Source organism: Sorghum bicolor, chromosome 8 (assembly GCF_000003195.3).
Source record: "Sorghum bicolor cultivar BTx623 chromosome 8, Sorghum_bicolor_NCBIv3, whole genome shotgun sequence".
In the NCBI taxonomy this organism is placed as follows: domain Eukaryota; kingdom Viridiplantae; phylum Streptophyta; class Magnoliopsida; order Poales; family Poaceae; genus Sorghum; species Sorghum bicolor.
This window is the reverse complement of record NC_012877.2, coordinates 23,534,870-23,547,369: the sequence shown is the minus strand read 5'-3', so window position 1 is coordinate 23,547,369 and position 12,500 is coordinate 23,534,870. Positions and strand designations below refer to the sequence as shown.

Genomic DNA, 12,500 nt, shown 5'->3' with positions numbered 1-12,500 from the left:
GCGGGGACAGGGGGCGGTGACCAGCGCAGAGGAGGCAGGGACGCGGGCAGCAAGCAGCACAGAGGACGGGAGAGGCAGGGATGGAGGTGGCGGGCACCGCAGCCAATCATACGGTGGATGATACGAAGGGGTACGAAGGGATAGGGTAGGGGATGAGGTTAGAGATAAGGGTTGCTGCTCATATATGGGCTTGGGCTGCTTTATGGGCCTTTCTATACAACTCTTGGCCTACAGGTGTCCTGTTTTTCCTTTTCTTATAGATTTTTACAGGTAAAACATGAATGGATATAGAACGCCTAGAAAAATGCCTAGGCTAGCCTAGGCTCACCTAGGCTCTAGGCTATGGGTCATCGCCTAGAAACCACTTAGCGCCTTCTTGAATTTTGGCCTAAGTTCATTCTCTTGGTTTAAGCGCAGCAAGTTCACAACTTTGAGCCCCTCTCCTAAATCCAAATTATAATTCCAGTACCTGCAAACTTAAATATATGAAGAAAAGCAGCACAGAACATGGTTCCAGTATCCTAAGCCCAAAGTTTTTGAGGCGCTGCGGCGACGCGCGGCGCCCTACCCCCTTCACAACGCCTAGGTGTTTATGGCGGACGCCTAGGCGACGCCATATGATAATCTTAATATATAATACTACTAAAATTCAGAAGCAAATCATACCTTAATATTGCCAAGTGTTAGCATGTAATACCATAATTAATAAATAATGCTACCAGAGTGCTAGTGCACAACATAAAGTAGCAAAATAGCAAATCTGAAATCTCTCATCACTCAATAGAAACCAATTAGTCTCTAATATAATAAAGTATGAGAACAGGAAAAGAAACAGGGGAAGAGGGAAAGAAACAGAGGAAGAGGAGGGAAGCAGAGCTGCAGAGGAGATCAGAGAGGAGGCAGGGAGCATACGAGACAGACAGGCAGATGGTGGACGAACAGACGAGCAGCCAAGCAGAGATGCGGACTGTGGCTCCACGGCAGGTGCGGAGGCCAAGCGGAGATGCAGCGCTGGCTCCGTGGCAGGGGCGGCTGGCCGGCCGGTGGACGAACAGAGGAGCAACCAAGCGGAGTTCGAGGTCCCCCTATCGCCTTCTCTCCTCCTCCAAACAGAGCTCGAGGTCTGCCTGTCGCCTTCTCTCTTCTTCTAAGCGGAGCTCGATGTCCGCCTCTGCCTCCGCCTTATCTCTTCCTCTCCCCTCGCCCTCACTCGCGGTCGCGGTAAATGCCGCACGCGGCAGATTTCCCGCGCGAAGGGCCTATCTAGTTCCGTGCCCTCACAGTTCCCGCGCCCTTTCAGCGCGGACGCGCGGTCGATTTCCCGCGGGGCCGCGGTCCTTTTGCTGCCCTTCCCCCGCGAATCGACATCCGGCGTCCGCGGCAGGGCTGTAGGCGTCCGCCCGACGCCATTCTTCTCCTAAGCGACGCCTAACTCGATTAGGCGGACGCCATACCGATGCAGGTCGTGGCGCCCCCGACGCCCAGGCCCTCTACCACGCCTTGTCGCCTAGGCGACGACTAGGCGACGCCTCAAAAACAATGCCTAAGCCCACAGGTAAATACTACTTCAAAAGGTATTTCTATCTTGAAAGCCACTTTTGTTAGCCATTCAAATTATGGGAGATAGAACCTAAGATGCTCATGATCAATAAGGCTATGAATTAGTGTGAAGGAAAAGATAGGAGCAAAGAGCAGGTGACTGTGTTCAGGAAAGTGATTATACAGAAAAATATAAATAGTCATGAGATATAAGAAGATGATGTGACAGAAAGAATGGTGAACTCTATAGCAGAAAAACACCTGAATGCAATCGTCAGTGGAGCAACAACTCCAATTTGGAGGCAAACCATCACCACAATCCATTGTTGACTTTGTCAAACACGCTCTCAAGCCTAACAACTCCACAGCGCGTGCCATTTCTGAAACAAACTGCCCACCTGCTTCTGCAAAGCATGTCACCTGTCATTCAATGACCAAAGAGGGAAAGGTCATGCACAGTGAAAAAACCATGTTCGCTTGAACTACTTAGGCAGTTGTAGTTGTGTATACCAATGATTCAACCTATAATGAGTCAATGACACAATGTTGTCGTTGTGTATATAGATAAGCAGCGATAAACAAGAACAGGATAAACAAGACAGATTAAACAAAACAAAATGAACAATTGCTTGCTCGATAAGTCAAATTCATGATTGTTAGCTTAGCATTGTATTCATCCATACCCCTTTTAGAATATCCTCAAGTCTGCACTCCCCAGGATTTCTAATATATGAAACTTACAAGTGCAGAATAGTTAATAGTTCTCCAAAAGATGGACAAAAAGGAACCTTGCAGCACACAGAACCACTACCAAGCTAGATGAAAACCACTATGAAGATCACCACAGAAAATACTACCATATAAAAAAAAAGAACATGAAACCTTACACCATAATAAATATAATTAGTAGCACAAAAGGAAATTTAATTTTTAGTATGTTATTTCAGTGATTGGAGCAATAAAATCAAAATGAAACTTTTCATATTTGATAATAACAAAAGTACAGGCCTTCGACAGAGAAAGGAGCAATCGGTCTCGTACCCCTCCGCGTCATCTCTCAGGGCGACGGGAGGGGCGACCGCCTCCGCCAGCCCAAGCTCCCACGCCATAGCCCCCCCTAGGCCGCTGTTGCCACCTTCTTGAGCTCGGCGACGGCGGCCTGCCGCGGCGCCAAAAGGCTCCCCCGCAGCAGCTCCAACCTCCATCTCTCCTTCTTCCTTCCACGGCAAGCTTCAAGGTCAAGGCTGGCCGGCTGCCACTCAAGCACCGGATCCGCACCCTCCAGCGCCGGATCCGCGTCCTCCTGCTCCGGATCCGGCGCCCCCTGCCCGGCTTCGGCTCTTGACGGCAGCGGTACGGGCACGGGCAGTCCGCCGACGAGCGTCGCCTCCGGCGGCGGATGAAGACCGGGAGTCTTCGCAGCGGTAGGCCTCCCGTGTTGCCTCCTCGCTGGGTGACCGGGAGGCGACTCCACCCCGCGCACGCCCCTCCATCCCCTCCCCTGCCGCGCCGCCGCCAGCGTAGGTGGCCGGCACGGCCGCGCGACCGGCCAGAAAGGCGGCGGCAGGGCTCTGCTCCTCCAGAGGCGGTTCTGGCGGCGCTGGGTGGCCGGGACCGGCGTGGCCTCCGCTTTGCCTGAGCCGCGTGGGGCTCGGCGCGACTGCCTGGGCCGGTCCATGGCGGCGTCGGCCAGCGCCGTGGCTGACGTGGTGGTGGTGGAGTGCTGGTGGCAGCGGCGCTCCTCCCCTCCGTCGGCCTGGATCGGGATGGCGAGTCCCCGGCAGTGGGGGCTCTTTCCGGCAGCTGTGGCCTGGATCCGCGCGGATCCGGCTAGGTGGTGGCTGGATCCGGCGCCTCTGTGCTCTGGTGGCCCTGTGCGTCTCAGCCTCCCCCCCTCCTTCGACACCTCCGGCACAGGGGCGGATGTGGCTCCATCGGGAGCTGATTCAGTGCTCCTCCACCGGCGTGAGCTCGACATCTACGACAACGGCGCTCCTCCTCCCCTTCGTCTCTGGCGGGCCAGGGGCCGCGGCTGGCTCGTCGTGCGGTCCTCGCCAGCAGCCGTGGCAGGCTGGGACCGGGCGTATGGCTGGTGATGGTGCACGCCTCCCACTAGTGCGGGCGAGTCCGGCAACGGCTCCGCGTAGTGTGGCGGCGACCGGCGACCCTCTCTGTCTCGGCTTGGGTTCTTGCCGGTGCGCGCCTCCCACGATCGCGGGCGAGTCCGCTAGCGGCTCCGTGAGGTGTGGCGGCGGCTGGCAAGCTCCCCAACCCCGTCTCGGCGTAACTTGCCGGTGCGCGCCTCCCACTTCCGTGGGCGAGTCCGGTAACGGCTCCGCGAGGTGTGGCGGCGGCTGGCAAGCTCTCCGGCACCCCGTCTGGCTAGGTGTGGATGTTGTCAACACATGCCTACTGCTATCGCGGGCGAGTCCGGCTTCGGCTCCGCGCGGTTTGGCGGCAACCGGTCTTTCCACTACCTCCCCGTCCTTGCGTCTTTGCTTGTCTGTGTAGGTGTCAACGTCGTTTTGGGCTAAGTTGCACGGATACTTCAGGGTAGGCGCGTATCCCGTATCCGATACGTATCCGATACGGATACGCCGCCGATACGCGGTCAGTACGTACTGGAGGAGTATCCGATTTTTATTTTTTTTTTTACATAATGCGATACGTTTGGCTGATACGTATCAAGCACCGGATACACGTATCAGCCAATTAGGATACGGCCCAGCCCATTAGGAGGCCTGTCGCCCTAACTGGGACAGAGCGCGGACGCGCAGTCGCCCTGACCCGACTCCGCAGTCGCCCGACTTCCGCGACGGGTGAAGCGCGACGCCGCTCGACGCCCGCCGGCCGCTGGCGCCGTCCCTGTTCGCCGGCGACGAGCACGACCCCTGCTCAGCCGCGGAGCCGCCTGTGGAGTCTGTGCACCTGCTCTTCCGCGACGGCTGAAGCCGCGAGGCCACGACGCCCGGCCGCCCGCTCGACGCCTGCCCGACGCCCACCGACTGCTGGCGCTGTCCCGGCGACGAGCAGTCGAGCACGGGCCCTGCTCAGCCACGGAGCCGCCCTGCTCAGCTTGCTCCTCTTCTTCAGTTCTTCGCGATCCAGATCTCGTGAGTAAATCCCATCGATCTCCTCTTCTTCTTCAGTAGTTCAGTTCGTAGGATGTTGCATCCTACATGATTTCTTTGCTCCCCTCCCCAGTCCCCACACCTCATCTTCCTCTCCCCATTGTATTTCAACAGTGTAGTGAGTTCTTGTTGCTTGATTTCCTGTATGTAGTGAGTTCTTGTTCCATTAATATTATTTTTTTATTTTATTTTTAATATTAAACGTATCCACGTATCGGGTTTTTTTGGAAATCGGCGTATCCGCGTATCCGTATCCTTCCGATACCGATACGCGTATCCGTATCCGTGCAACTTAGGTTTTGGGCGTGTTTTCGGGGAGTACTTGCAATGGTTCTGGGCGAAAGCTTAGCTCAGATGTCACTGAAGAACGAGCTTGTCTGGGAGTACGAGCGTGTTTTCGGGGAGTGCTTGTCTGGGAGTACGAGCTCTCCTTCGTATAGGTGTCACTGAAGAACCTCAGCTTCGGCCGCAGTCTCCTCGTTTCGACCCGCTCAACACCTCTGGCACATGACTTGGGCGAAAGCCGTGCCAATGCCCATGTCGAGCTCCTCTTCATGGTTGGCTAACGATGACTACGTTGCGACGTCGTTCACCTCCCTGGAGGCATCGTCATTGAGTTCATGTGTCTTGGTGCTTGTGGTAGTGCGGTTGTTGTTCTTGCTCTTCTTCTTCTTTTCCCTCTTTCTTCTCTTCTCTCCTCCGGTTGCTCTCCTTTGGGTGCTGGCACTTTTCACCCCTGCTTGGGCGTGTGCCGTTGTAAACATTTTTGTAACTTTATCCGGCCGTTTTGGGCCACTATATATATAAAATTCAGGTGGGGAATGTCTCCCCCCCGGTGACCTTCAAAAAAAAAACAAAAAAAACAAAACAAAAGTACATGTACATTATACCAGTTAACAAGCTATCACAATACTGGGCCTCTTAAAAGGGTAGCCCAATAATTTATTCTCCATGTACAAGTAATTCTCCTCAAGGATTAGACATAAATACGCAATACGGTGATGACAAGAGCATCCCTATGGAAATCAATAGATTAGCCTACAAACCATAGAGCAAGAAACTGCTGAGTGGCACTAGAGGGCTCCAATTCCATCAGGATTTTATGTAGCAGCACATACCTCAATGTTTTTTATTAAAGTATTTCTAGAAAAGTAATGGAACATTTTTGTTTACTTTTAGAGATCTCTTTAGCAATCTGAAATAAGAAAAAAAAATTAGAAAACACACCATGCATTCCATTTATTGCAAGAGTGGATCGCCATTTTATATTTCCAGTACTAGGGAGCTAAGAACCTCCTTTTCACAAAGCATTTATCCTTTTTCGTGATCTTTAAATAAATAAATAACTTTTACCTAGCACATTCAAAAGAGCTACTGAACTCTGTTATCAACATCATACATGTGAACCAAGCTTAAAATCAATTCTTTTCATGAATCATTCTCAATTTGATTGTTTTGTAAAACTAAGGAATCTTGATCTTATCTGCAAACTGCCAACTGCACCAAGTTATCTTTCGTCTAATTTTTTTTTCTCGGATATGCAGGAGGACTGCATATCATTGCATTAAGAGAAGGAGAGTTAGGCCAAAATAGCAATACACAGCGAACAAACACACACACACACACACACACACCTACCAGCGCCTACACCAAACGCCCGTGAACACCGGGCTGAACAGTTAGCAAATGGCGTAGATGACATTGACATGCCTCACACAGTGGCAGCTCCAGAAATTTTTTAAGCCTCGACAATCCTCATTACACAGAAGTATTCACCAAGAAAAATGCCGTGTTTACCCCTTTGCAACAAAGAAACATCTATTTTGCACTTCACCAGCAAGCCTGGGCAGCCTCCCAGGGTCACCAGACAATGGATCCACCAGTGCCTCACACAATAGCTGCAAAGTTCCGCATCTGATGTAGATCCAAGTAAGAAAATTCATCTGGTATGGGAATTTCCATAGAGCAATCAAAGCCCTAACGGCTGGTCAGAATGAAGGGAAAAGTTAAATAATGTGTGCATTGCAGGAACAAAGTTACGACATCCCACAACCCTGTTGATCGTGACATGATGCAGGAAACAAATCAAATAGAGTGTCGGTAAAGTAATGCATGAGACACCCAGGACTTCCTATCCAAAGCAAATGTTGGAAGGGCTTAAGATCTGTATGATCATAAATGATCTATGACTCAGATCAACCCAAGGCATGCAAAGACTTCTCAAGGGGTTTAGAATCCCCAGGATGATCCAAGTACATCAGCGATTCCCCTTGTTCCACAAAGCAATATAAGCTAAACATATTATGATGTCTAGTTTAATAACCGATATTGCGATATCTACTCCCATGAACCCAGCGCTCCATCATAAATTCACCAAACATGGTTCTGTATTTCAAATTCTCACAAAGGCCACCACTCATGAAAGGAATCACATCATACTTGAGCCTAGAACTATCATGAAGGAACTTCTGACTGGAATTCATGCGACAATGCTGCACTTACTATTAACTGATTCAAGCCACATGCTTCCCACACATGTAGGATGCAACCAATGTAATTAAACTATGTTGTATAAATTCCTCAATTATCCAACCTCGGGCACCAATCAGCAATACATTTGCATGCAGTGGAACCATGAATTCAGAAAGGACAGTGAGCGACCACCATTAAGGAATATCACAACACAACACAGCAAATCAAACGCCCTATTGGTAAAGTGAGAAGCTGCTGCTCACCCCAGACCGGATGAGCTCAATGCCGCAGAGGAGGGTGGAGGCATAGGAGTCTTCCTCCGTCATGTGTGACTCATAGGGCCATATCCTCCCGTGCAGCCACGTCATCAGGTCAACGTCGTCGGCGATCCCTCGCGCCAGCTGCTGCGATGTGTGCACGTGCGTGTTTACAAGCCCTACACAGCCACAGCCAACCCAAGCAAGAAAAACGGAAATCACCACACAAAAAGAAGACTAAATTTTCGAGGGGGGCAAGGATAATAAGAGGCTACTTAAGCGGCGCTGTAGGCACCAACCTGGAAGGACGATGCGGCCACCAAGGTCGAGGGTCTGCACGGCGCAGGGGAAGGCGGCGAGGACGTCGGCGGAGGGGCCCACAGCGGCGATGCGGTCGCCGGCGACGGCGACAGCGCCGTCCCGGAGGACGCGGAGCGCGCCATCTATGGTGACGATGACCGCGTTGTGAAGGACGGCATCGACCGTTGGCGAGTCAGCCATCTTCGCGGGCTGTCCTTTGTGCGGCGCCGCGAGCGTCCGTACGACGGAGCGGCGGCAGCCGGCAGGAAGAGGGGGAAGTGGAACAAGCCTTTTTACCCATGTAGTCCCGTCTCAAGCTTAGAGCATCTCCAGCCGTACTACCTACACTGCCACCTATTTTTTACTACTTATATTTTTCTCAAATTCCAACAATACTACCTAAAACATGACTCCTAAATTTAAAAAGAAGCGGCTAATGCACGGCCGTATATGCGTTAAGCAGACCGTATGCACACTCCATATTAGGAAAAACCGAAGGCAACCCCGCCCACCAGAATGCCCACGCCCCTCTCGCCCCTCGCCTGGAAGCTTCTTCCCCTCTTCCATGTTTTGCTTTTCCCTTTCAACCCTCAAAACAAAGATATCCATGACGCCGCCGCCACCATCTATGCAGCTGGCAGATTCATTCAAAACAAAGGCAAGCTAATACATCCAAAAACAAACAGGTACGCGCGATTGTGCAACAATTTTATACTATCAGCTTCTTTCTGCTACTACTTTCAACAAAAATAGTCCCAAAAAAATAGATCTAGCCAGATCTGTTACTAGAAGCAATTTTGTTCTCTTGAATCACCTAACTAGCCACATCTGTTACAAGAAAAAACAGATCTTATCCTAACTTTTGAGCAATTCACCACTTTTGCATAAGCAAGTCAGTTGTTTTGCATAAAGCAGATCTTATCACATAGTACTATAGTTTCTACTACATTAGCAGATCTGATACTACACCACTGTACGTTTTGGTGCCCATTAGATGACATGGATATATGTTGTATGCACCACTCATGCAGATGTACATCTTTCTGCGTTAAAAAGCTTCTTGTGTTAGCTGCTGCACATGGTTACTCCTATGCATTAAACTTTCTTGTGTTAGCTGCTGCACATAGCTTCACATCTGCAAAAAATTAAGTAAAAAAGTACAACTGATAAAATCAACTGAGTAGAGGACAAGCAAGCCTCAAATATCAAACTTTCTCTAAAAGGAACATAACACAATGACACTAGATCCATAAAAAATTGAAAAAAAATTGAGTATGGAATAAACTACAAACCTAAAAAGCATGTACTGAATAAAGCTAGCATGTATTGAAATACAACTAAAAAAGCATGTACTCAACAAAAGAACTTCATAAGTTGCTGGCCTATTTTGTCTAGTTCTGTACACTATTATTGCCTAATAGGTTTGACTAAGTTGCCTACTGTCTTGATATAGTAACACACACCTATAGTTAATGTTTTGCATGCAGATCTCAAAAAGTTATGGATCTTAACAAGCTGCCACCAGATTTGGATGAAGATTTCTTGGATGCATTTGATTTTGATTATATGACCAGCAACCCTACCTTCTGCACTCAAGTGTCCACAAATCCTGAAATTCCTCAACCTAACGATGAGCATGTGAACCAACATATTTTGCCTAGTATTTCTGAAGATGGTCATGCTAGTTTAGCAGAGACAGATCCTGCAGTTTCAGAAGAGTTTCTTCCTACCATTTCTGAGATCAGATTGTCATTTGAACAGGCAAAAATAGAGGACAGGAATGAAGATTCTACTACTAATCCTGTAGTTGCTGAAGTAGCAGAAGAGGAGGAAGAGGTGTGGTCTACACCTGAAATGCCACACAATGGGATGTCTTTTGCAACCTTGGACGAAGCAAGGGAGTACTACAACTCGTATGCAAAGAGAACTGGCTTCTCGATTAGAACAAACACATCACGTCGGTCTGTAATCACAAAAGAAAAACAAAAGGTGCAGTTTGTGTGCAACAAGGAAGGCTTTGGCAGGAAAAGGAGAGTTGCTGCTCAGCTTGTTGATGGAATCACTTGCTACTCTGACAATGATGAAGCTGAAGAAGAGGATACTGCACAAGAAGAAGAGGATGAGCAAGTAGAAAAGAGGAAGAAGTTTGACGGATGTAAGAAAAGAAAGAGGGAGAAAATGGTATATACAAACTGCAAGGCAAGGATGGTAGTCAAAATCATTGGCTCTAGATGGCAAGTAATCTATTTTTTGGCCGAGCATAACCATGATCTTGTGGTTCAGCCCTCACTCAAGAAGTTCCTAAGGTCCCATAGAGGCATACCGAAGCAGGAAAAGGACTTCATTGTTTTGCTACATGGATGCAACTTGAGCACTGTAGAATCATGCAGCTGATGAGCGAGTTCTATGGCTCAGCACAGCTGGTGCCATATGACGGCAAACAAGTGTCAAACTTCCGCTCCACCATCCACAAGACAGAAAAATTCAAAGATATGCAGGAAACTTTGGATTACTTCAGAGCATTGAAAGAAGAAGACCCTGAATTCTTCTACAAGATCAAACTTGATGACAACCATAGGGTTGAGAACCTGTTTTGGGTGGATTCAGCTGCAAGGCGTGCTTACAAAGAGGCATTCAACGATTGTGTGTCATTTGATGCAACCTATATGACCAACATATACGAGATGCCTTGTACACCATTCATAGGAATCAACAGACACTGCCAAACTTTTCAACTAGGATGTGCCTTTATAAGGAATGAGAAGACAGCTACCTATGAATGGTTGTTTCTAACATTTCTAGAGGCAATGGATAGAAAAGCACCCCTTAACATAATCACCGATCAAGATCCTGCGATGAGAGCTGCCATTTGCATTGTGTTTCCAAATACAACCCACAGGAATTGCAGGTGGCATATCATGACAAGTTTTCAGGCACAATTGGACCGATCCTTGCTAAAAATGATGAGCTAAATGAGGAGTTTGTGGATTGCTTAAACCACACTGTAAGCCCGGAAGATTTTGAGTCAAAGTGGGCTACTATGGTCCAGAAATATGGTTTGGAGGACAATGAGCATTTTCAACACCTATACCACATAAGGCAGAGCTTCATACCAGCCTACTACATGCACAGTTTCTTCCCATTCCTCCAGTCGACTCAAAGGAGCGAGGGGTTCAATGCTTTGTTGAAGAAGTATGTCAATCCAAACTTGTCAGTGCTACAGTTTGTGAGGCATGAAAGAGCATCTAGGCCCCTAGTTATTTCAGTGATTAATGACAATGTTGATTACTATGACTAACATGTGTTTTGCAGAGGCAAAGTCATAGGTAAGGTCATGGTAATAGGTACTCGATGGACAGGGACGTACATGCCTACTTAATAGTGGAAATCGTTTCGGTTTTCAAAGGATGGATGGACATCGTCAAGACTAGACTAGGTCTAAGTGTCATATGGTGAAGAAGGGCACTTAGAGTAGTTTAGGACTTTATTTTCCTTTGACCGTACTATTAAGAGGGGCTTTGATCTAGTAGCTTGACTTAGGCAAGGCTTTAGGATTAGGTGTGGTCTACACTTGGTAAACCTAGCACTAGGTAGCTCAGAGATAGTCCTTTGATCGTGAGGAACCAACTTTGTTTTGGAGCAATCGCGTTTCGATAAAGTTAGGGTGCCCAAGGGGGCACCGGACGCTCTATGAGTGCGTCCGGTGAGGTCCTTAGCCGTTGGAACAGTGTGGTGCTTAGGGTTAAGCACCGGACGCTGGCACCGGACTCACCGGCTAGCGTCCGGTCCCACACCCAGGGAGGTTGTAAACTTCCCCTGAGCACCGGACGCTAGCACCGGACGCACCGGGTAGCGTCCGGTCTCGTACTCAGGGAGTATGTAAAACTCCCCGGAGCACCGGACGGTGCCACCGGACGCTGAGAGTTAGCGTCCGGTGACCTGTCAGACGCAGGTACAGTTAGCCGTTATGGAGCACCGGACGCTCGGTGTAGAGCGTCCGGTGCAACATAAAGAGCGTCCGGTGACCCCGTTTTCAGTGGAAAACGGTTGGTTGACCTTTGGACTTCGTGGGGTGTATTTATACCCCTCCACCTCGTCCATGAGAGGTCTCTTGCCCATTTGAACATCTAAGAAACTTGTTGTGGAGCAAGAGAATAGCAAGAGCCTAGAGAGGATTGAGATTTGAGTGATTTCTTGAGAGAATCCTTCTCTATTGAATTCCAAGAGTCAAGTGTGCATCCACCTCTCTCTAGAGCCTTGTTTCGGTCAAGTGAGAGTTCTTTGCTTGTTACTCTTGGTGATCGCCATCACCTAGACAGTTCGGTGGTGATTGGAGGCACGAAGACCGCCCGGAGTTCTTGTGGGTGGCTCGTGTCAAGCTTGTGAGCGGTTTTAGACGATTCACCGCGACGAAGTGTCGAAGAATCAGCCCGTAGAGAGCACTTGGTCCTTGCGCAGACCAAGGGGGAGCAAGACCCTTGCGCGGGTGCTCCAACGAGGACTAGTGGAGAGTGGCGACTCTCCGATACCTCGACAAAACATCACCGAGCACTTTCTTCCACTACTCCTTTACATTCTAGCATTTACTTTGTGTTTTTACATTCTTAGAATTGCCATGCTAGAATAGGATTGGAACTAGGTTGCAAAACTTTTATCCGGTAGCTCTCTAGGTCACACTAGGCACAAGGGGTTGAATTGACGCTTGTAGGTTGCTTAAATTTTTAGAGAAGCCCAATTCACCCCCCTCTTGGGCATCTTGATCCTTTCAATTGGTATTGGAGCCTAGTGCTCATTATTTAGG

General features: G+C 49.1%; 2 protein-coding genes across 2 annotated transcripts in view; one reads left to right on the top strand and one right to left on the bottom strand.

Annotated features, from left to right (window-relative positions):
- Positions 1-7,985, bottom strand: part of LOC8155320 (5-methylthioadenosine/S-adenosylhomocysteine deaminase) — a 35,708-nt gene extending 27,723 nt beyond the window's left edge. The window contains exons 1-3 of the mRNA XM_021445966.1: positions 7,699-7,985; positions 7,406-7,578; positions 1,801-1,959 (exon numbers count right to left, since the gene is read on the bottom strand). Coding sequence (XP_021301641.1) covers positions 1,801-1,959; positions 7,406-7,578; positions 7,699-7,900 — 534 coding nt within the window. The 5' untranslated portion in view covers positions 7,901-7,985. The remainder of the gene's footprint in view (positions 1-1,800; positions 1,960-7,405; positions 7,579-7,698) is intronic.
- Positions 10,084-12,500, top strand: part of LOC110437543 (protein FAR-RED IMPAIRED RESPONSE 1-like) — a 34,442-nt gene continuing 32,025 nt past the window's right edge. Inside the window, exons 1-2 of the mRNA XM_021466014.1 lie at positions 10,084-10,329; positions 10,599-10,891. Of these exons, the coding sequence (XP_021321689.1) occupies positions 10,084-10,329; positions 10,599-10,891 (539 nt within the window). The remainder of the gene's footprint in view (positions 10,330-10,598; positions 10,892-12,500) is intronic.